The sequence below is a fragment of the Rhea pennata genome, chromosome 8 (assembly GCF_028389875.1).
Source record: "Rhea pennata isolate bPtePen1 chromosome 8, bPtePen1.pri, whole genome shotgun sequence".
Classification (NCBI taxonomy): Eukaryota; Metazoa; Chordata; class Aves; order Rheiformes; family Rheidae; genus Rhea; species Rhea pennata.
The window spans coordinates 26,974,573-26,996,955 of NC_084670.1; the positions used below are offsets into that span (position 1 = coordinate 26,974,573).

The 22,383-nt window shown below is 36.2% G+C and overlaps 1 protein-coding gene across 1 annotated transcript in view; it reads right to left on the reverse strand.

Annotated features, from left to right (window-relative positions):
* CDC73 (cell division cycle 73) overlaps window positions 1-22,383 on the reverse strand; it is a 105,822-nt gene that overhangs the window by 68,310 nt on the left and 15,129 nt on the right. Inside the window, exons 8-10 of the mRNA XM_062581644.1 lie at window positions 14,470-14,568; window positions 13,131-13,209; window positions 3,595-3,659 (exon numbers count right to left, since the gene is read on the reverse strand). Of these exons, the coding sequence (XP_062437628.1) occupies window positions 3,595-3,659; window positions 13,131-13,209; window positions 14,470-14,568 (243 nt within the window). The remainder of the gene's footprint in view (window positions 1-3,594; window positions 3,660-13,130; window positions 13,210-14,469; window positions 14,569-22,383) is intronic.

Sequence of the window (22,383 nt, forward strand, 5' to 3'; positions counted from 1 at the left end):
AGACATCTCAAGCTATAGTACCAGTTAAACACTTCATGTTTTCCGATCACAGCAGTAATTAGTCCAAAATTCAATTTCATTATGTATAATACAAGAGAAAGGTCAAATCTACTTTTTAGGCTTCCACTAGATGGCACTGGTTTAATCTCCGAGTTAACGTTTCTCTTTTGTCAGAAAAAAACAGCAATACTGGGGCTTGAACACACTAATTTACACAAGTAAAGAACCTCTTGGGAATATCACTTTAAACATTCCCTAGCAGCCTACAAGTTACCAAGACACTAACACCCTTATCCTCCCTAGCTCTAGACCTCCTATTTGATTAATTTCAACCCATAAACTTTTCTACTTAACTGGACATTAGAGCTTGAAGTGGAGCGTGCAGGTAGACCCGTACATTTCTAAAAGGCTTGCTGTCTGCTTTGAGGTACACACTGCTGGGCAGCAGGAACTACCGGGACCATCTTACTGCTTTCCCAAACTCAGTCCCCCTAAGGAATTGGGGGAACGGCAGGTATTTAAAAAAAAAGGGGGGGGGTGGTTCTGAGAAGGATGTCTTGTTATAACCAGTTCCAGCTCCAGAAGTAATGAAATCATGCCTTCACAATAAAAATTCATTAAATAAGTCAGTTCTTCCAAAGAGAGAGTAAGTGTGCCAATTAAGCAAAAACCCTGTTACAGGGAAGAACTGCCAGCAGCACAAGTTATTTTAGCTGACATTACTTCAAAAAAAAGCCCACCATTCACCATCTGTTCTCGCACAAATTTTGAATGCTAAGAAAGTTTCCAATATCACTGATGAAAAGAAAGCAGTCAAAATGCAGAAGTTTGTTTTGCTGTTAAAAAAAGCAACCATCTAAGATAACTCATATTTCAGCAAGAACAAACACAAAACAGGAGTTTTGCACATTTCATATAAATCATTACAAAGAATTACGATAAGATATGGACAGAAAGTGGAATACAGATACGGAAGATAGCAGGAAACAACAAAAAACAGATCACACATTCGACATGAGAAGCAGATAGGCAACTCCAGAGAGGGGCCACAGTTTACATTCCAGCTAATAGATGTATATGAAGTCTTTCCTGCTGCTAGCAAGATCCTAACTTTTGCAAGCTTCTGGCTCCATCAGCCTCTTAAGGTAAACAGTAGCCACCAAAGCAAAAGGTTTAGTCAAACCCCCCCCAAAAAAAAAAATAAAGACAATGTGTGACAAGGAAACCAAAATAATCAATACAACATAGTTCAGACAACGAAAATAAAGGACCAGCTGTGACCAGGAAGCCAAAATAATCAATAACACACTCAAGAGAAACAAATCAAAAGCAGAGTAGATACTATCAATAATGTCAAACACTCAGCTGAACCATCACAAAGATAAGCAATCTCTTCCAATACGCAGCTCATAATTGATGAGGAAACTGGAGCAAAAACAGGAGAAAGCAACAAAAAATTGAAGAAAGCACACCTACCTCATATATCCCAAGGCAATACTAACGCCTTTGTACACCCTGTTGGTGAAATCTCCTTTGGAATACTAGGTACAATTTTACTTCTCCACATTCAAAAAAATGATGAATTCAAACTGGAATAGCTAAAGAGAGACTACTTGCATGGGAAATATGAAGTAAGGGAGACTACTCACACGAAGAAACGTGAGTAGAAAAAAAACACTGAAAAAGCATTATGTGAAATTTAATAGCTGGTAGGAGAATAAGTGCTCGATACAAAAAAACGATCTGAAGATTATGGGTTAGGCTTATGTGGTCCATCACTTTGACAAAGTTCAGACAAAAACAGATGAACATTTCTGTGCCACGTAATTAACAGATTTATTTCTTCCCCTCCAAAACACGAAGTCAATATGTCACCACTATTTATGAATGAGCTAAGCATTTCGGGCACCTTTTTAATAAACTAGAAAACTCAAAAACTCACTTAGAAAAAAATCACTTATAAATTCTTTCTTAGAAAAATGTCTAAATGACAGATGGAGTTTTAACACTTCTCGTGACACCAAATGAGGCTCTACATGCAGCCATGCATACTTCTTAAGAAACAATTTCAAAAGTTCTAGTTTATATTACAAGAAAGATTATAATAAAATATTCTAATATTAGCTGTATTTTCTTGCTTAACAGAACAAACCATCAAGGAGAACTCAATAACTCTACTTTAAAATGTCAGGTAGCAAACTGAGTATGAGCTAGGATTCCTGGAACAAAAATTTAATTATTTTTAATGACCCATGGAAAAAAAAATAGAGTTACTGCGCATTCTTTCCCTTTCAGAGTTCTTGCACTACAAAGTTTAAAACCTTTGACTGTTTGTACTTTACTGTAAACATGCTTTCCCCCTGCCCCAGACAATTTAAACACAACTAATTTACTAGGTCACAAAACAACCACTAGAAACAGATATAACACGCAATGGAAATCTGCATTGATGCTGCCTGAACCCTCATGAAACAGCAAGTGAACTTGTCAGTAAACAAACAAGCGCAAATGGCAAGAACAAACCTTTGGGGATAACAGACTATTTTCTTCCTTCACCAGGTAATTCCTGAATTCATCTTAAAACACTGCTGTTTAGAACTAGGACTCCTTATTTAAAATACTAAAAAATTAACTATAGATGCCTACATTTTAAGAATGAAGGAGGACTGCAATAAATGACTTCAGCATAAGCTTTTATCAAAGAAAAACAAAAAAAACCCAAAGTGGTGAACAGTTTTACAAAATTTACATTCTAGATACTATATTATGTTCAAATTAGGAGTAAAAACTAGAAATAGTGTACAGATTTAGGATAGTGTTTAGTGATGTCTACTCATCAGATTTATATAGGTATGCAGATGGCAAGAACCTTAATGAGGTTCTACACTAGTTTTGTAGCATCTGTCCTCCTTACCAGCAGATCAAAACAGCATTAGTTTGAGAGGATTCAACTCACTTCCACAGAAGTGGACAAAAAAAGGAATTCTGTTTGAGGGTCTCCTTCCTCATCTGTATGTGTAGCAATTCACACCACCACCATCTTAAAGTCATATGAAAGAAATGACTGTCAATCTCACTATGATAGAAGGTTTCAACAATAATGAAGAGGTCAAATTCTCCCCATCAAATTTATTGTTATTAAACTCACAGTAGGAAACTGAGATACTCCAAAGCCTGCTTTTATTACTTCAGCTTTGGGAGTACAGTTGTATCATTTATGATTATGCAAGAAGTCATGTCCTTAACAGGTACACGTAAGGCTACCAAAAAACTTTTAGTCAAGCACAAAAAGACTGTATACCCCCATCTAAAAAAAAAACAGAAAAGAAAAAACAAACAGAAAAAAACCCACCCTTTCAGTAAAGCCTTACTGCAGACATATCTCCTTGAACAAAAATCTATGAAGTATACAGATCAAAATTAAAACACCTTTTTTTTTTCTTTTTTTTTTAGAAAACAACTTTCCTTAATTCTATTAGTCAACTCAAGTAACCTTTCAGAGCCTAGGCAAGGAAGACAAGAAATATAGAGGTACAATATATAAGTACACTATCATCTCTATACAATATATTTCAAAAATGACTCTTAGCTTACCGTTACAGACTTCAAAGTCATTCCATGATAGGTGCCCATGGTATCAATTTTAAAGCCTTCCGTTTCTGCAAAGGAAAAAAGGCTCTTGTAAATCATTATGAATACAAGGACATCATGTCTAAACTGACATCACTGGAAATGTCTTTGAAGTTATTTCTGCAAGAAACAGGTCTTACTGCTGGCAGGGTTTTAAGTTCTGTTCGCATTACAAAATCTGGTCAGCAACTATGGAACCTGTGTGTTTTGGGGTTTTTTCTTTTTTGTCTTTTTTTTTCTTTAAGGCAGTATTTTAAGGTAGTATTTTCTTTTTTAAAAAAAAAAAAAAAAAAAAAAAAAAAAGTAGTATTTCTGCTTTTGCTTCCCAAACAAGTTTTTCTTGCTGCACAGACTACTCAAATACAAAATAGAAAGGACACAGAAAAGACAAATTTAAATCTTTGCAAGAACGTGCTGCACACACATGCAGTCTCAGGAATTCTTATTATTACAGGATGGAAAAAACTCATATTCTCAGAATGCATTATAATGCAACATATTCAACACGTAGTTATATGCATGCAAAAATATGCTCCATAAGAAATTGCTTTACAAAGTGACTACAAAAGTGGGGCTACATAAAAAGGCAAATCCACTTCTGGGGTACAGAAGAGCAATGGTATTACTGTATGATACGTAGCTCAGAATCTACATAAATTCATACTACAAGACCAAAATTACTAAAGGGGTTCTCCCCCCATCCCAAATAGTTTTAATGAGGCAGAATTTATGCTGAGGTAAATGCCACAAGTCTGTAAATGCTCAGTGACTAAACCTGCTGCTGCTACCTGTTTGCTTTTCAGTAGTCCTTCTCACCCTCCTGTTCTCAGCACTCCTGCATGCTGGCACCCAGACTGCAAGAAACCCTTTTTCCATATGCCTTCCCCAATCTCATAGCTCTGCTGTCAATTGACCCTAACAACCAACAGGTCAATTCATTTGTACTTAAAATGGTGTAACTCCCATTCATTCATACTTAAAATGGCATGAAACCAAGTCATAGCTGACCACAATAAACAATTGACATAGCAACTGCAAGCATTTTTCTATGCCTAAGCAGTTTTTGTGCAGCTCCATCTAAACTTGGATAAAGGATAGTGTACAGAAACAATTACCGGGAATAGGAAGATTAATGCCATTTGTTACATGACCTTCACACAATGCATCAGCACAAAACATTAAAGACCAAAAAGTAATGCTCTTTCTTGAACATACAAAAAGAACAAGAAAAATAACAGATGCTCCAAGACTATTAGAGTTTCTTACTCCTATCAAGAGTTAATTAACTTAAATTAAAACTCAGACAATTTTGAAGACAGTGCAGATGCTCTGGGGAGACTCTATGGTTGCTTCTCCTTTCGTCCTTAAAGGAGAAAGCCTATCAGACAGTTGCAGGAAATGAGGCACAGAAGTTTCCCAGATTATATGATTCTCTAGTGCCCAGACAGACAATGCCTAAGAGTTAAAAACTGATGTGATGATGTTCCTCCCAGCACAGAAATATGCATCTGTATTTCTGAACATTTGATTTTTGTTTTGTCTCCTTTTCCTTGAACGTGCTACTTATCTTTTGCCAAATACCAAGTGAAGAGCCTAGAGTTACAGACTATGTTTTGTTTTACATGCACCATCCATCGTGCCATAAGACACTTCTTGATCTCAGGGTGTGAAGACACCTCAAGTTCAACTGTTCCATACCTCAGCTTCTCAAGGCCTCCCTTCTCCCAGACTTAATGTTCCTGAGTTACATAGAATCAATTCTGAGAAATCAAACACAGGTACAGTCATGAATGCAGTCTTTACTTCAAAGGAAAATGCCTAGCTTCCCTTTATAAAATTGGTATTGCCTTTCTCTAGCATCTCCAAGAGGTAATTATGCATCGCATCTCAGCTCAGGATTCACAGAGCTGAATTTCAGTTTAAGGCAGTGAAGTTTTATCATTATCATAGCATTTCCACGGACAACAGTTTTCTCCTCAACTATATAGGTCACTGTCGCTGGGCAAGAAACATATTAATATTTCAGGTAGTGCCTGGGGGCTTACAGAATACTTGGCGGAGCTCTCCTAACTTGAAGAGATGCTTTTTGCTGACCTGGAGTGACATAAAACGGAGATGAATTATATCGGATGACAGTTGCCTGTGAATTGCAGAAGGTCAGCAACAGAAGATTTTTTCACCTTCCCTTTCCAGACAGGCCTTTTATGGGTTCTTCTTCTCTGTGACATACAGAATTTCTGACTATTTCAGCTGGAAGTTCTTCCCAAACTCCAGTGCATATATATACACTTTAACAAGACCAGCAAGCACTACCCCCTCATCATGCTTGGCCTATCACAATTTTTCTCTTCCCAAGCACAAATCCTGGTTCTATTATTAGTTCTACACATTCATTCACTGTTTAGGTTTCTATTTCTTTCCTTTGACCTCTCCTGTTTTGCCCCCAGTAAAACTTTGCACTCTCCTGAATTAACCACCCCCCCCTCACCTAAGCCTCTGTTAGTATTGCAAAGGAATAAAGGTGCAAAAACCTTGATTGTCAGAGAAGAGTTAGTAGCATAGTTAGAAAGTGAAGTGAAGGACAGAGAGGCACTGGTGGGGCACAAGCTTTTGCTCTACCACCAACTGTTGTATCTTTTGCAAAAAAGATGAAGTCCCTTGTAAAATTTGTCCCAGTTCCATTTAATGAGCCACAAAAGCCACTAAACATGGCTCTAGCCATCACTACTTCCTGCTCCCAGCCTTCTGCTAACTCTTCTTCCTAGCAAGCAACTAGGATCCCAAAGGGCCACTGTTCACTCAGGCTTTAGAAAAAGGACACTCTATCCTGCTTTTCAGGCACCTAAATGGGCCCCCTAAAGCTATTTAACAGCTACTCAGGTGTTAAAAAAAAAAAAAAAAAAAAAAAAAAGAAAGAAAGAAAGATAGATAGATCTGTCATGAGTAAATACAGGTATAGTACCTTTTCGTAGTGATGTAGATCTGAGACACACTACATGGCCAGCACAAGGCATAGGGTAGAGATTCTAGGATCTGCTACCTGCAGGTAGTGGAGTAAGCAGAGAACACCACCATCCCAAACCCCTGTCAGCTTGCCTACCTCAAGTTCTTAAGCAACTAGCAAATGAGAGTTAGGCATCACCACAGCAACCCTCTTTCAACTGATAATGGCACTGGTCTTTTCTCCAACTACAGCCCTTTTCCTGATCCTCTGATATCCACCATGTGTCAGTCCACCAGTCAGCCAGCACTTCTATTAGAGAGTCGAGTATTGTCACAAGCGAGAGCTCTGTCACTTGCACAATCATGCCCCTGTCTCCCCTCCTTTTTTTTTTAATTAAAGAAAATCTTGATGGTTTGCTGCCTACACACAGTACCTTCAACTCCACTCCCTGTACACAGCCTATGCTAAGCTGAAACCAAATGCTTCCAAGGCAGGAACTCCAGCTATGGCTGCATTCGTGCTTAAAAAATGACCAAGAAGCTGTTATCCATGTCACTGCAGCTGGCTGCAAAAAGACATTCAAAGGCTGAGATGGAAAGCGGAGCAGCACTTCTTCCAGAATATTCGCTGAGGGCAGCGACTGACCTCAAGCAGTCCCTGGTGCAGCTGCTCAAAACCAGCGCTGGGACACAACAGGCCTAACAGGCCAGAGTAGAGAGGAGCAGAATACAGAGCAACCAGGTGATGTGCTGCCAGCACACATCAGTGTAAATGCTGATCACAGCCTCTGACTAAGAGGAGAAATGCAATGTGCTTCTTCCCTCCTTCCTCCTCAATTCAGCTCCAACCTCTGCTGCTGAGTCATGGAGCAGCACAGAAATGAAACATTCACGACCAGCTAAGAATTTGTTTGCAACTCCAAAACTGTGATTTCAAAATCACAGCTTCACTGATAGTAACAGAGGAAGCAGATGAAATTATAAGTCAACTACTAAAGGAAAGGCTAAGTATTTAAGATGAAAAAGCGACCTTAATTAAACAAATAATCACAATGGCAAGACTTTGGATCTTTATTTTCAAACTTGGGATTAGATACAGAACAATTGCTTATACATTTGGGATTTTTCAGTAAATTTGCAAAACAGGCTATATCATACACCTTTTTTAAGGCAAAAAGCAGTCCATACTAGATATTTTAAATGCAAGTCTAACACTGAAGAATGAGTAATGCAAGCAAAACTCAAGAGTAATGAAGTATTCCAGCTTTATTTGCCAGACGTAATCAGTTTTATAAACGAAAACATTATTAAAACCATCTTGAGCAAGAAAAGCCTTTAAACACTACATCATTATGGACTAAACCCAGTAACTACTATTGAATAATCAATTCTAATGCTTCAAAGTCAGTTAATATTAAGACTATCTTTTCTCCTGCAGTCTTTGTGTGTATTGCCACCATAATTTCACAGTCCAATAACCCAAAGGTTGTCAAAAGAATCATATACATTTTCTATGTGGTTTATCATTAGTTACCTTTCTAGCATCATGAGATAGCAATCTGACTGTCTCCTCATTTAAAAGATTTAGACCTAGAAATGAAAATTAGCACACTAGTGCATCAGCTTATTGGACTGATTATATTCCCTGTAGTGTGGACATATGTAGCATTTCCTGAGTATTAATACTCAAAAGAGCCTTCCCTTTGCTTAAAGACCACTGCATTTTTGATCCTGCACCTGCTGCCGTTCTAGTCATCCACTCTAAGTGCAAACTTGAGTGCTGATACACTACGGAGTAATAGTTTAAAAAAATGCTTTAAGTTAACCTGATTTTCTGGAAGGGAATCTAGGCAAATAGAAGCAGTATAAAGGATCATTCACGGCTTTGAAACACTGGTGAGCCTAGTTAAAGACTTTGTTTGAACTGTGGATGAGTAAGACTGAATAACCATTTCTTTTTCCAGATGTATACTTCTCAAAACAGATAGCAACAGCTCTGCTGACTCCTCAGAAAATGATTCACTAACGCATTTTCACACCTATGGTAATTATATCACTGACGCTGAATTTCACTCTACATGAGTTTACTGAGCACTCCTTTTCAGTACTATAAAAAGTAAAAGTTAGTTTCATGCCTACGTTTCCAAACTATATTAACTGCAGTTTACAAAATTCCCAACACATGTAAAACAGTTCAATAAGCACCTTACAAGTACGTAACACCATGTTCTTAAGTTTCTCACAGTATCAACAGAAAAATTGCCATATGAACCTGTGTACGTTTTCCAGCAATGAACAGGTATGTCAGCAAACTACTTGATCACATTCAGTCAGAATATAGCAGAGACTGTAATCTATTTCCCCCAAAATGGGAATGTCTTGCATATGTTCTCTGCTAGAAATAAGCATAATCTTATATCCTTAAAAATGAACGGAATCAATAAAAAAAGTCTAGTAGGACAGTCAAGTTTCAATATTCTGAAACTCCTACTACCTAAGGACAGAAAGAAATCACATTTTATAATTCACTACTTCCTAGGCTGAATGTTAGGACTGACCTTTCTGAAAAACTGCTATGTTAGAAAACACAATCCAGTTACATGAATGATTCAAACATAAGATGACAATAGCAGAAAATAAATGGCAAGCTTTCCTGAAGGAAACACTGGATATGGTGAAGAATATTCTTTTTGCAGTTATGGTATGAAGTCAGTTGGCTGTACAGCAAGCCCTTTTCCAATTTATACTAAATAGACTTAAAGTAATATTAATTTTTACAGTCATTAGCTTTTAGTATGTTGATACCTGGACAGCATACTTACACTAGACGTGCAAGAATAACTCTCCACAAACTCTCCTTAAAGGATGGGATTTAAACATTATTAGAGTAGCACAGGGAAACCTTAAATTTTCCATCTATACTGTTACACACACTCAATGGATCAGAAAATGCAAATCTTCAAGATTATCAGCTCAACACAATTTTACACTCTGGAATCACTTAAGAAACAACCACATGAAAAGCAGTCTCTCAGGTAAAGTTACCTAAAAAAATGGGAAAACAAACAAGGTACTGCATTCAAAACAGATTATTACCTGCAGTGCACTACGAAACAAACATCGTATTAGCTCAAAGTTTCAGTTGCCTTCCCAATCAATGCTGCGGCAACAAGATATCCATTGGAGAGAAAGCTACAAACTTACTCCGGACTGCACAAGCAGTTCAGCTGACTGCAGGTGTAACAGATTATTTCTTTGCTCTTGGAGAAAGTATCTAACAGTTACAAAGGCCCCTCACATTTATTATTAAAGCAACCTAAAACATTCTAGCAACAAAGCCTGTCCATTTTGGCATCAAGATTACAAAGGTAAACCACAGAATCATCCTGATACCACCTCAGAAATAACAGACCACCAGAAAAGGCAGACAAACTTGACTGCAACTCAGTCTCCTTAATGCACCTCATGTTAACGTTTTCTAGTCTGCTTTCTTGGCTCTACAAGCTTCAAATCACCATTAAAAAGAAGTTTCTATCTGATAACTATACTAAACCAACACAAAAGTATTCAAAGAAACAGCTGACCTTCCTGCTGCCTAAAATTTAAGTCTCCATGAATAATAGCAGTACAGCATACTGTAATAGTGTACTAAAAGAATATATAAATTATGTAAAACTGCAAGTAGCATTTAGCTACAATCATCATGCAACTGTTAGAGGACTGCTGTGAAGCCTTCCTAGAGTTTCAAGATCTGAGGACAGAGCAAACAGATGAGACCCAAAGGCAAAGGACTAGGAGCTGTTGCTTCTGTTGGCTTTATTTCAATCTTTTGCTAAAATCACTTTGCACATTGCTACACACATCACACAATTAATCCTGCGTACTGCAACCCTTGGCCAACCAGACACACACAAAGAAAAATCATATGCAGAGTAAGATCTGGAAACCCTTCATAATCATAGAAATCTACAGGGTTCAGCTTTGGGTCATTTGCTATCTATCCATCATTACTGATACAGGCTAACACATTGGTTAGAATCATTGTTCCCAGAACTTAAGTAATCTGCCTTCTTTGCCTTCAGATGTCTTCCCAAAACCCCAGATACTGCTAGTTTTCAAGAGGCAGACTACCAACAATTCCGGGCTCTTATTAGATTGATTGCTTTAAAAAAAAAAAAAAAAAAAAAAAAAAAAAAAAAAAAAAAAAAAAACACCTTTATGGAACAGAGATGCCTTAACTATTTTTATTTTATTGACATCACTTTTGCACTATTTTTGTTGGGGAACAACCTGATTTTTGGAGCAATTAAATTAAAAATGCTTTAAAGATTAAGTTCACTGCAATGCAGTTGCAAATGATGCATTTAGTCCAGTTTTAAACCAAGTACATTACCTGTACTACATGGTACAGAAAAATGTTAATATCTAATTATAGATTTTGAAAATTACTTTAAGGTGAATTTCAGTTGAGATTACATTCCTCGCAGAGTTTAAGTCTCTTACATTAGAATACAGAAATAAGTAACTAACTAACTAAGGTCTTTTGCTATTTTCTAAAGTTAATTCACAACTGAGAAAAAGATATCAGAGATCTTTAAGTCCTCTTGTAAGAAATCTAGATGTTGATTACTGATTTCATGCAACTGATGCAGTACTAAGTCAGAGAGAGGGTAGGACTAGCATTAGAAATACAAATCTTTTTTTTGAAGGAATGGATTTTTTTTTAAATAGACCATGAAAATTAAAATAGAAAATTATCACAGTGTATGACTAAACCGAAGGTAAAAAATTGAAAAGGCCAAGTGTGAAAACATGTTTTAAAAAGGTACAGAATGATAACAACTGTGCTAAGGTAGAATATGACCATTTCAGGCACTTCATAACTACCATGATGACAAAAGAACCTTTAGCTGGAACAAGACCTACAAGATGGTCCAGTCCTTTTCAGTATTGACAGAATCCTCAAAATCCTCAGAATTACACAACATATAAATGCACTTTTCATCATTATTAATAACAGGCAAATTCTTTTTTTTTTTTTTTTTTTTGCTTTTTTCCTGGTAATCATTCAATCTCACTGTTCTTTGAATTCTGCTCCAAAATTTCTATATTAAAACTGCACTGGTTACCTGCTGGACTTTTGGGTTCTTTTTCCTACCAAACAAAATCTGCTATTACCTATGACCTCTTGAACTGTGCACACGCAATAAAAGCATAAAATACATTCATTTGTTTAATAGAGATGTGCTCTACCTGTGTGGCTTACTGAAATTTGTCATCTAGAAGAACGCTGGTCATCCCTTTACCAAAGGATGATAAAAATGTGTTTGCTGTTTTAAAGTAGTCCACACCATGATATACATATCAATACATTCCATCATACTTATCTATTAATTTCTTTCTCCAATTTCTTACTGTCCAGTAGAGACTTTTTTTACTCTAAAAAGGAAATGATAACAATAGGAAGACTACTTGGCAAATGGTCAAGTCTAAAAAATAAAGTTTAAAGATTATCAGACACAAAATTGAGGAGATATTAGTAGAAATACTCTTCATATTCTGACTGAAAAAAATCAGAAGGGAACACTTTTCATTCTTTCCTCCTACTTCCCATAGCTTTTTTTTAAAAAAAACAATAAAGTTTCATGGATGCTATTTGTAGATTATTTTTCAATACCTAAAAAGCTAGTAAGTATCCCACTTAAGTTTCCCCCCTTCCCTCCTTAGTGCAATTTTAAGTGAGAGTAGTAAATAAAAACCCAAACCAAAAAGATTGAAATAAAAGTATATTGAGGCCAACAGGGTATAGAGTTTGAGAATATAACAAAATATCTGACCAACTAACTGTAGGAAGTCTCAAATGCTGGAAAAAAAATCCCTGAACAATGTATTCACTTGTAAGTTCTTATTTACAAAGCAATTTTTTCTTAAGTAACTTCAGAGATGCATAGTCAGATTCTGAACTTCTACATTACCTATTATGATGGGCATGTAAAAAAATCCCTCACAAATTTCTAATAACATGAAATTCTCCTTAGGGTTATATTTTATGCTTTCTGTTCTCTAATTGTAGACATCAAAACTGAATAGCCATGTAGTACTGTAATATACTCTTGCCTTTTATTCCAATAGAATATTGGAAACAATTCCTAGAATCATTGTGATTGTGGGTGTAGGGGGCATGGAGAATTATTTTATGCATCTGATAGTTATTTTTGCAGTTCTGCTTTTTTATTGATGGCATGTGACCCTTCTCTAACAAACACTTTTTTTCCAACAAATTCTGGTTTAAAGTTTTCGGTTTGCTTCCTAAAAAGTAGTACTTTTAAAAAGTAGTGCTTTTAGACTTGCCAATAATTTTGGCCAACAGGCCATTCGCCTAATGGAAAAGTTACCTCTAGGCAGAGTTACATGGTTTTTTTGGTCTTGGGTTTGACAAGCCGTGGCACAGAACCTCTTTTCCCCCCTTCACCCGTCAACCAACCCTAACATTACAACTGATCACTTCCAATTTCAGATTTTCCTATTTTTTTAAAGCAGTTTTATGATCAACTTACCCTCTTTTCCTTTGAATCTTTCCTGATCATATCTGTTGTAGGCAGCTGGAATAGGTTGCTTATTTCGTAAAGTGGGATCCTAAAACAAAATTAAGATTTTGAAAATATCCCAGAAGGTATTCAGTGGTTTTTGAACTTCACAAAGTACTACATGCAACTAAAGAGTAGAAAAATCAAGTTAACTTGTGTAAGACTTTCCATGCATTTAAAAGCTTCTGATGTGTTTCATTTTAACATCTGCTTCTCTGTATTATAACAGAAAGAGTTTAAAATTACATATCAACAGGAATGACAAAAAATTGAAACAAAACTAAAGTGCAAGTAATGAACCACATTAGGTAGAATCCAAGTTTTTATGAAAACACTGTATTTCTGTAATATCTCAAGAATCAGAAAAAAAACTGTCAACTGACAACTCATGGTTAAGCCTACAGCTACACACATGCAATGCTCCTTGCAAACCTAATCAGGCTAAAAATCTGCTAAACCTACAGCATAAAAACTAATTTGAAGGAAAAAATGAATACTAGAAAAAAAAATTTAAAAACTGTGCCAATCTAGCAGCACAGTAAATATCAACTCACTCTTTTTCATGGATGATTTAGTTACCTTGCCACAATTATTCTGAATGGTGCATTTGAATAGACTCGTGTACATTATGAAATTCAACATAAAGCAAATATTTAATCGCTGAAATTCATCTTACTATTTAAATTTAGTTCTTCGTTAAATGTAATGATATCAAAACCAAATCCAAGATTAAATAGATTTCACAGCAGACTGCCACTGAGTTCATATACATTAAGTTTTATAAAGCCCAATAGTAAACAGCACAATACAAACCAATTCTTGTCTAAAACTCAGATAGGCTTAAACAATAAAACTGTAAATCTGTCTTCCTGATTTAATCACAGGCAAAAGAAATCTAGTTCAAGCTGTTCCCACTCATGAGTCATGTTCCAGATTCCTAAACATTTGCTATTCTGTCAAAAAAAATAAAAAACCCTGCAAAACATTGTTTGAAATGGCAATAGTCTCATCTAATATATTTTTTTGCAAATAGATGCAGAATGTAGCTACTGCTTCGTACATATGGAAGCTGGCACTAGCTGTTTAAGCTCCAAATAACAAGAACATATTGAACAAATTGAATTGATACATTCAACTCTTTAAATACCAATAAATGTAACTTAAGGCAAAGAGTATCTGTGAAGTTATGTTTGAAAGTCATTCTTTCACTGGAACTAAACCAAGACAGACCCTGAACTTAAAAATGACAAGATACTTCATACTTTCACTTTGGGAGCCTCAGCCATCATATTCAAAATGCTGCTCCTACCGTGGGTGCTGTATTCGGTGCCGGTCTCTGCTCAGGTGCACGGCCTTCTTCTCTGGCTTTTACTGATTGAAGAATTGCAAAAATATTCTTGGCAAAGTTCTGAAAAACATGACAAATACCCATGAACCTTGCTGACTGTGTTTTATGCAACACAAACGTAGCTAGAAAACACCATTTCGCTTAACTTGTGCTTCACAGAAAAACAACTTAACTTTAGTAAATAGTAAAAAATTCTGCTGCTGCTTGCAGAAACGGAAGCATTCACTCCGGCTCTCCCGGAGCAGCCTCATCGCCCCTGCTGCTGTAGCTCTGGTGGGGATGCCAGGCGCCCTCCCTGTGCCTGCCTCCCCCCTGCTACGGGCAGCTTCCTCCCAAACCCTTGGGAGGGCTCCCTTGCTCCTGCCCGGGGCAGGAAGGCCAGGCAGTCACCTCCCACGCTTTCCAAAGCTCTTGAACAAGGCACAGCACACCTGGAACTGGTTTTTAATTGTTCACGGACACGAATTACACCACAGGATTAACGAGGCATTTCCTTTATCATTTATTTTGAATTATATGAATCACCTCATTCCATTTGGCACCAAATAATTCTTGTACAGTTCAGCTTCCCAGTCTGAACGGAAGAAAGCAAGTACAGAGATTTCATTCACAAAGCCAAGACTCAAGAACGAGCCAAGATAATAATCCCTACAGTTTTGTGTGGTGTCTTGTCAGATCACCCCAAGCCGCTGAGGCACTACTGAACAGACACCGATCAAGGCTTTTTAACACACTTCTCCAGGTAATATTACTAGGACTGTTTTGTTCTGAGCAAAAATATAAATACTAATTAATCTTTTTGAAAGGCATATACTCATTATTACATGAGCACTAGAGGCATTCTGAGTTTATATTGATGTACGCAGCAATGTCCTTCTCTGTTGACAACTTTCAGCAATGGCTCATTGCCATTACAAAATGGCATTGCAAAACACATGCAAAAGTTACAAAACAAAAATTCCCAGCATGAATTTTGTAGGACTCTTAAAGCTGCTCCAGTTCCTTTACCCTCAGTTAGCATGTTGTCAGTCAGCTCCAAGATGGAGGGGCTGGAACTGGAAGGCCACCAAAAATGACTTAGAAAGGCACGCTTAGAAAGCCATTCCTTGCACAAAAACAGTTCTTTTCACAAAGACATAAAGAACTCTCACAAAACTGTATTTCAAGTTCTTTTCAGTTATAAAAATCTTGAGGGGCATAGGGAGGGAAAAAACTTCAAAGAGCTGTGAGCCATGCACACATCAGTTACTGAAGAATACTCAAACTCAAGTCTTTGAAAAGTGAGTCTAACTGCATGTTTTTAATGGAAATTCAGATTTCTCCTAACCTCTGGACTGTGTAGCATATCAATTACAAAAATCATCGCTGCATTTCAATGCTTGGTACCCCTTGAAAATGACAAGCTACTCAGTCTTCTGAAATTCAAGAGAGAGAAACTAATTAACAAAAGAAAGAATGTAGAAGAGTGATTGTCCATGTAGAAACCAAGGCTTCTTCCAGTCACAGAGAAACTACAACTAGCTTTCCTTTCATACTTCATTCATAAAACCTACATCTACTACACTTAAAAAAAAAAAAAAAAACAGACTTAAATTTTAAATTCTGGATTTTTCAAAGGCATATAAGCATCTCAGTTTTTGTTTAACTGAAACTGCATGTTCTGGACCAAGTTTTAATTTACAACAGCTAAAAAACAGGATTTTTCCAGACCATTGAGAGAAGAAGTCATTGATAAGCATGGAATTACAAAGTGTTCTTGCTGATGTACTCTCTTAGAGCGTGAAAACGCAGGTCCCCCAAGGCCACAACTAATATCTGTTTAGCAGGGGAAAAAAATAACAGAGTTTTAATAAACACTCAATCTAAGATGATCATCTTGTTGTTCTGTTCATTGGCTCATTCCGGGATGCAGGATTACATTGCTGTGACAGAGAAGTGATTGAGCAAGAATGCCATTACAGCTACTGACTGGTTTGCAAAAGCCCTGACGGATGGGAAAAAACACTAAGTTTTCACTGTTCCTCTAGAGAGGTCAAATTGTGATCATCCCCTAGCTTCTGCCCTAAATTTGGTTAAACTTAATACAAAAATGTAATATTTTTATTACCAAAACCTTCTGGTTTGGGGCAGAGTAGAAAAAAGCCTACGCACCTCTGCATTAAATCTTTAAGGAATTTGAATGTGCTTTAAAAACAACGCTTAAGAAAATCCTTAGTATTTAAGGGAAATTTCATCAATTTTTGTTTTTCCTCTCCCTGGAGTACTGCTATTTCTATGAAAGCTCTCTGTTGATTCCCACCATGCCTGATCCTAATAATAATTCATCACACTGGAAAAGAGAGGCAACATTTCAGCACCTCTCTAATCAGGCGCTTGAGGTATTTTTGTTTTGTTTTAAATAAAGCCCTACAATGAAGTTTCTTCTTCCCATCCTCATTCATTCCTCTAAAAAGACCACCCATGCACAAGATATAAATTGTAAGGGAAAAGGATAGTAGCCAACAGAGGATATCAAGAAGAATGGAAGCTATTGGGCAGATAAACACAGCAAACAATCTTCTTACAAAAAGAAGTCCTATTTTCTTTAGGAAAGCCTGCAACGACAGTATGTTAATTTTCAAAATTTACTGGCACAGATGCTCTATCACCCACGAGAACAGTGATAACATACAAGAAGTGTGGTAACTATTACTGGTGTCAATTTAACACCAGGCTCTTTGAGGAGAAATACCAGAGCAAATAAAGCCAACCTGCTCTGATGAAGAAAACTTTAAGTGAAGTTGCATCACTAACAAGACTCCCTTTGCAATCAATCTACTTGTATTTAGAACAAACTATGCTCTATTTAAGAAGACTACAACCTTTATTCTGTAGTTTCTCTAAGTAGCCAGAACCCTAATGGTTCACTAACAGACTTCTAGTCACAATCATAGCTTTATCTGGCTGGCATTTTTTTTTTTAACTTTATTTCAATTTTCTACACAAAAATACAAGATGAAATCTGGCACATGAAATTAGGAACATATACAGTTTTATGTAGCATTGCTTATCCAGCTTCAGAATATTCCTACAGATATAAAGAATTTATATCAGATACTAAATAATAGCATTTTACTGCAGAGACAGAAGAACCTAGAAATGATCCTACAAACTCTTACTTGAGCTCACAATAAGCATTTCTTGTTGGATCTGCATCTCAGAATGGTTAAGAGCTGTAGAACGCTACAAGCATTGTCCAGAGATACAGCCATAACTATGGAGAAAGAAAAAAAAAGTGCCTACCACACTTTACAGGTGTTTGCCATGCTCATATATTCTGTGAAATCCCTTGCAGTCACTGACAAACCAGAAGGCATGAGGCTGTACCAGAAATACTAAGAATGTGTGATGGGAACATTGCAATTTCTAATACGCTGCATGACATGAGCTATGCCAACAGTATCCAGGTGGTCTCATAGAAGTACAGCAGGAATTAAAAACTTAACAGTCAAAGTATGGATCAAAATGGTAAATTAAGTTTAGAAATTTTTAAGTGCACATTTAAATCTAGAGTCCTTTAAGGCATCACTCCCCTAAATTCTAAGCAACTAAAAGTATCTTCAATTCACAAATCATTCACCACTGAAGCTGATTTGCTCTTCCCTTGTTCTTCTAAACTGAAGATAGTCTTAACGCATTACATTTAACATTGTGCGGTTAGCTCGCCCTCAGAATCAAAAAGCTGAACATACTCAAATTGATATTCAGGGACATTTGCAGTTACTGCAAGCATGCAAATACATTGGTGGAAAGCCTACATGAATTATTGATACTTTCTGCATTGCGCTTATTCTGACCATAAAAATCATTTCTGACCCAAGTTTCACAAAACTTAAGTTCAAATGCATCTCTCTTCACCTAATAAAGGAGCTCTTAAACTAAATACCACAGCTGGAAATATGATCTTGAACAGTCTAGTTGTGATCAAATTCCTGCTTTTTTTTGAATTACACAAACATGTGCCTCTCCCACTCCCTTCCTTCGATCCAAGTAACATGTAAAGAACAGAAAATATTTAGCTGCACTGATGCAGACCATGTTCCTGCAAGATACAGGTGTCCTCGCAGAGAGCTCATGGCATCCCTCAAACTATTCTCTACTCATGTTTGACCTGTATATAACATTATAGTAATTCATAAAACAGTATGCTTGAAACAGAAAACATTAATGTATGAACAATTTAAGAAAGGACTGCCAAAATAAAGAGATCTTCCTAGATGTGCTTTCAGGACAGTAGCAATGTAAGAAATTGTGAATCAAGTACTAGAATTTATATAGCTAAGCAACTGAAGCAGAATGCATGGCTTAGCAACAAATTCAGTTTTACTAATAAATTTTCAAATTGTCAGATTTTTGAACATGTGAAAAACTAAGTGCAAGGAAAAAATTCAAAACAATCTTTCCCAAAAAGTCAAATGTTTCTTCACATTCCAATCAAATCAAAATGTTTCTTCACATTCCAATCAGAAAGGTTAAATGATACTACAGTTTACTGTACTAAACCAAAAACATATAGTTATTACCCCTAAGTATTTCTGGATATATTTTCTGTAAGTTTCACTCTTCATTTGTTCCACATTATTATAACTTATTCACTAACTTTTATAGCAAAGGGGTTTATATGGAAGACATCCGAAGTATTTAACTTGAAAAGAATAAAGGCTAATAGAGAAGTCTGAAAAAATAGCATCATAATATCCTGAAGAAAGATCATTGTATAAAACCTGCAAACAAAGCAACCCCAAGTAATTTGAGATTATTTTTGCTACAAATGCAGCATACTTTTACATATGCTATTTCTTATGTAGTCACAGAAGTACTCGAGTATGGTGAAGTTACCTCACAGTGGACCTGAAATTTTCATCCAGACAACAGTGTTTTATTCTACAAGCCTTCTGATAAATTTGAGGCACAACAAGATACCGTATTATTAAAAATGAATAAAAATTTCACGATCGCATCTTTATGTGCTGTATTCAAAACATCACTATTTTCTAGCAGTAATACAACAGTCTTCCAGGGTTAGTAAGTAAGCGAATAAAGTAGAGTTTTGGAACATAAGCTATATCCTTCCATTACATTTGTGCACAACCATTTTAAAACCATACGCTTGTTCCATTTGAGAGCACTAATGAGGAGAGTAGTTTCTATTAACTTGGCATGCCTTCCTCATTTCAAATTGGCTATTAAATGCACCAGTACTGTGATTTCAGGAACATAGAACAATTCTGCCACCTAGAGTCCATATAAAAAACTGCTTTCACAATCAAAGAATTTCTTTGAAATTTCCAAAATTTTCTCTCAGAGAACTTAGCTGGCACAAATGATGAGTTTAAAATACTCTATTAGTCTTGCTATAAATATTTTTTAAGTGAAAAGTTTTCCAGTTACAAAAACATATAAAAAATTATACTGATATTATGATAACTATAAATTGTAATGCCCTTACAGAGGACTTAGTTGACAAGAATGATCAAAATATCTTGGAACAAAGGTAAGAACAGAAAGTAACCTTAAAGTATCTTTCCTGCAGCTTTTTTAAAAAATATTGTTAAAATAGGTACGAATAAAAAACCTCAATTTTTCAAAAATAAAAATATGCACACACTAATTGCAGAAATAACACAGTTAGAAATACTGCCTACCATGAAGATGAGATTCCTTTGGGAAAAAGGAAGAGTCATCACCATGCACACAAACAAGGTTTCCGAAAGCAGGAAAAAAAAACCCGTACGCACTCTCATGTCCCCATCCCCCTCCAAGGTTATGGTATTTAATACATACGATTTGCAATTATATTCTCTAAAATGAAGTTAGGCCTGAGTCTAAACCCCTCTGTAATAATGCGCTTTTCACAACACACAGGGTATCATCAACCTTCTTCTCCAAAGGTGAGTATAGATAGCCAGAACATTATGACATAAGAACCAAAGATATTAAATCTGAAAAGTGATGAAGAGTTCACTCGCAAGAGTTGTTTATTGAAGCAAATTATTTTTTGTAATACAGGGAAGATTCCCAAGCTTTCAAAATAAGGCTTAAGAAAAATATCAGCTAACATAAAGTAATCTAATACAAATATGAATAGAATATAAAATAGAATGTAAAATGCCAAGTTTAAGGCAGAAGATAAACATTTTACTTCACTTAGGCTTACTTCATTAGAAAGGAAAGAAGATAGAAGAATTTTTTTTTTTTAATCTTAAAAAGTCATAGCTCAAGATGTTCTCTTAATTTTTATGGAAAGTAAATACTAAGTAAGGAAAGGATTAACAATGCAGACTGAGACAAACTCAAATTTGACAGTCTGCAGAAAAGAAGCATCAAGAAGTAATAAATGAGACTTCTGCTTCAACCTAGATCTAGCAAGTAAGTTAATGTACATAAAGAAACAATTTTATATTGACAAAAAGATAAGTCTTTTACAATTCAAGCATTATGAAACTAAGCTACAGGGATGAGTTTGATAAAATTGTGATCCTGTAGCAAGTTTTAACACACTAAAATAAATACCGTGTTATTAACAGATAGCTGAATGAGGAGTCCATATTTGATTACTCTGCCAGCTTATGCAAAGCTAATTCCATTACAATTTTTTTTTTTTTACCTCAAATTCACATTTTCCACATCTAATTTTTATAGCTCTACTCTGAAGTTCTGTCCCTCAGCCCCTTACAAGAGCAGACTTCCCTAATGGCAACAATGGCAATTCAAACACGTAAGTAAAACAAAATACCAGCAATTATCTATTGTACAGATCCAAATGGACAACTTTCCTAGAATGCATTCAGGCATACAATAATTTAAGATGCCTTATGGGTCGCTCAAAACTCCTAGTGCCTTGTTGTACCTTAGAAAGACTGGCAGAAGTCCCAGGGAAACCAGCAGAGAAGCTACTTGGGTGTGTCTTAAAAGAGGCCAAGAGATCCACAAATCCTGCAGCTGGACAATACCTGTGCAGTTGCACCACATACCTAGACCCGTACACGTGTGTGTCTGTACTCACATATGTAAAGTATGCACAGCACTTGCTCCAGCTCACCAGCTCTGAAACAACCCAGAAAGGTTGTGTCGTGTGACTTTTCAGCCTTGCCATAAGCTAGATGGCATGGATTATGCTTTTTCTCCTGTACACAGGGTTAGAGTTCACTAAAGGAAATTTAATATACCTCCACCTGCAAGAAAGTATCACGTGATATTCCCCAAATTTAGTATTAGCAGTAACCTCTAGAAAGAAAAGGACAAATGACATCTTAGAACAGAAATGTTCAGTACACACTATTGCCATGAGAACATTGCTTGAAGTCTTATAAACATTTCCAAGTCTCCAGTTCTAGATTTTGCTACACAAACAAAACATGCTCAATCGAGCCTCTTCTATTACCATGCTGCTTATCTGAGAAACAATCCTGAGCTTGCAGGAAGACAGGCTTTTAATTTGAGTACATCAGAAGTCACTGAGACAAAAGACCTCTTGCAAATATTCCTGTGAATGCTAACACTTCTACAGACTACTCTCATTTGTTCCTACAGGATAAATTCAAGTGCTATGAATGCATTTACAGTAGAGAAGGAACAAAAAGATGTTTGCTTCAGAAAGGATTGCTGAAGTCTCTATGAGAGATTTTAAATAAATAAATAAATAAATCCATCCATGGATAGATGGAAAGATATAGGGAAACAGTTGAAAGGAGGTAATCAATTGCAGTTTGAACTCAAAACAAAGGTTCTTCCTCAATGTTCAATGTTTTGTTTTACAAAATGGTCAGATATTTATTTAAAAACATGCACCCAGTCAGGAAGGGAAACCCCTGCAAGTCAAAAATTCAAAATTTA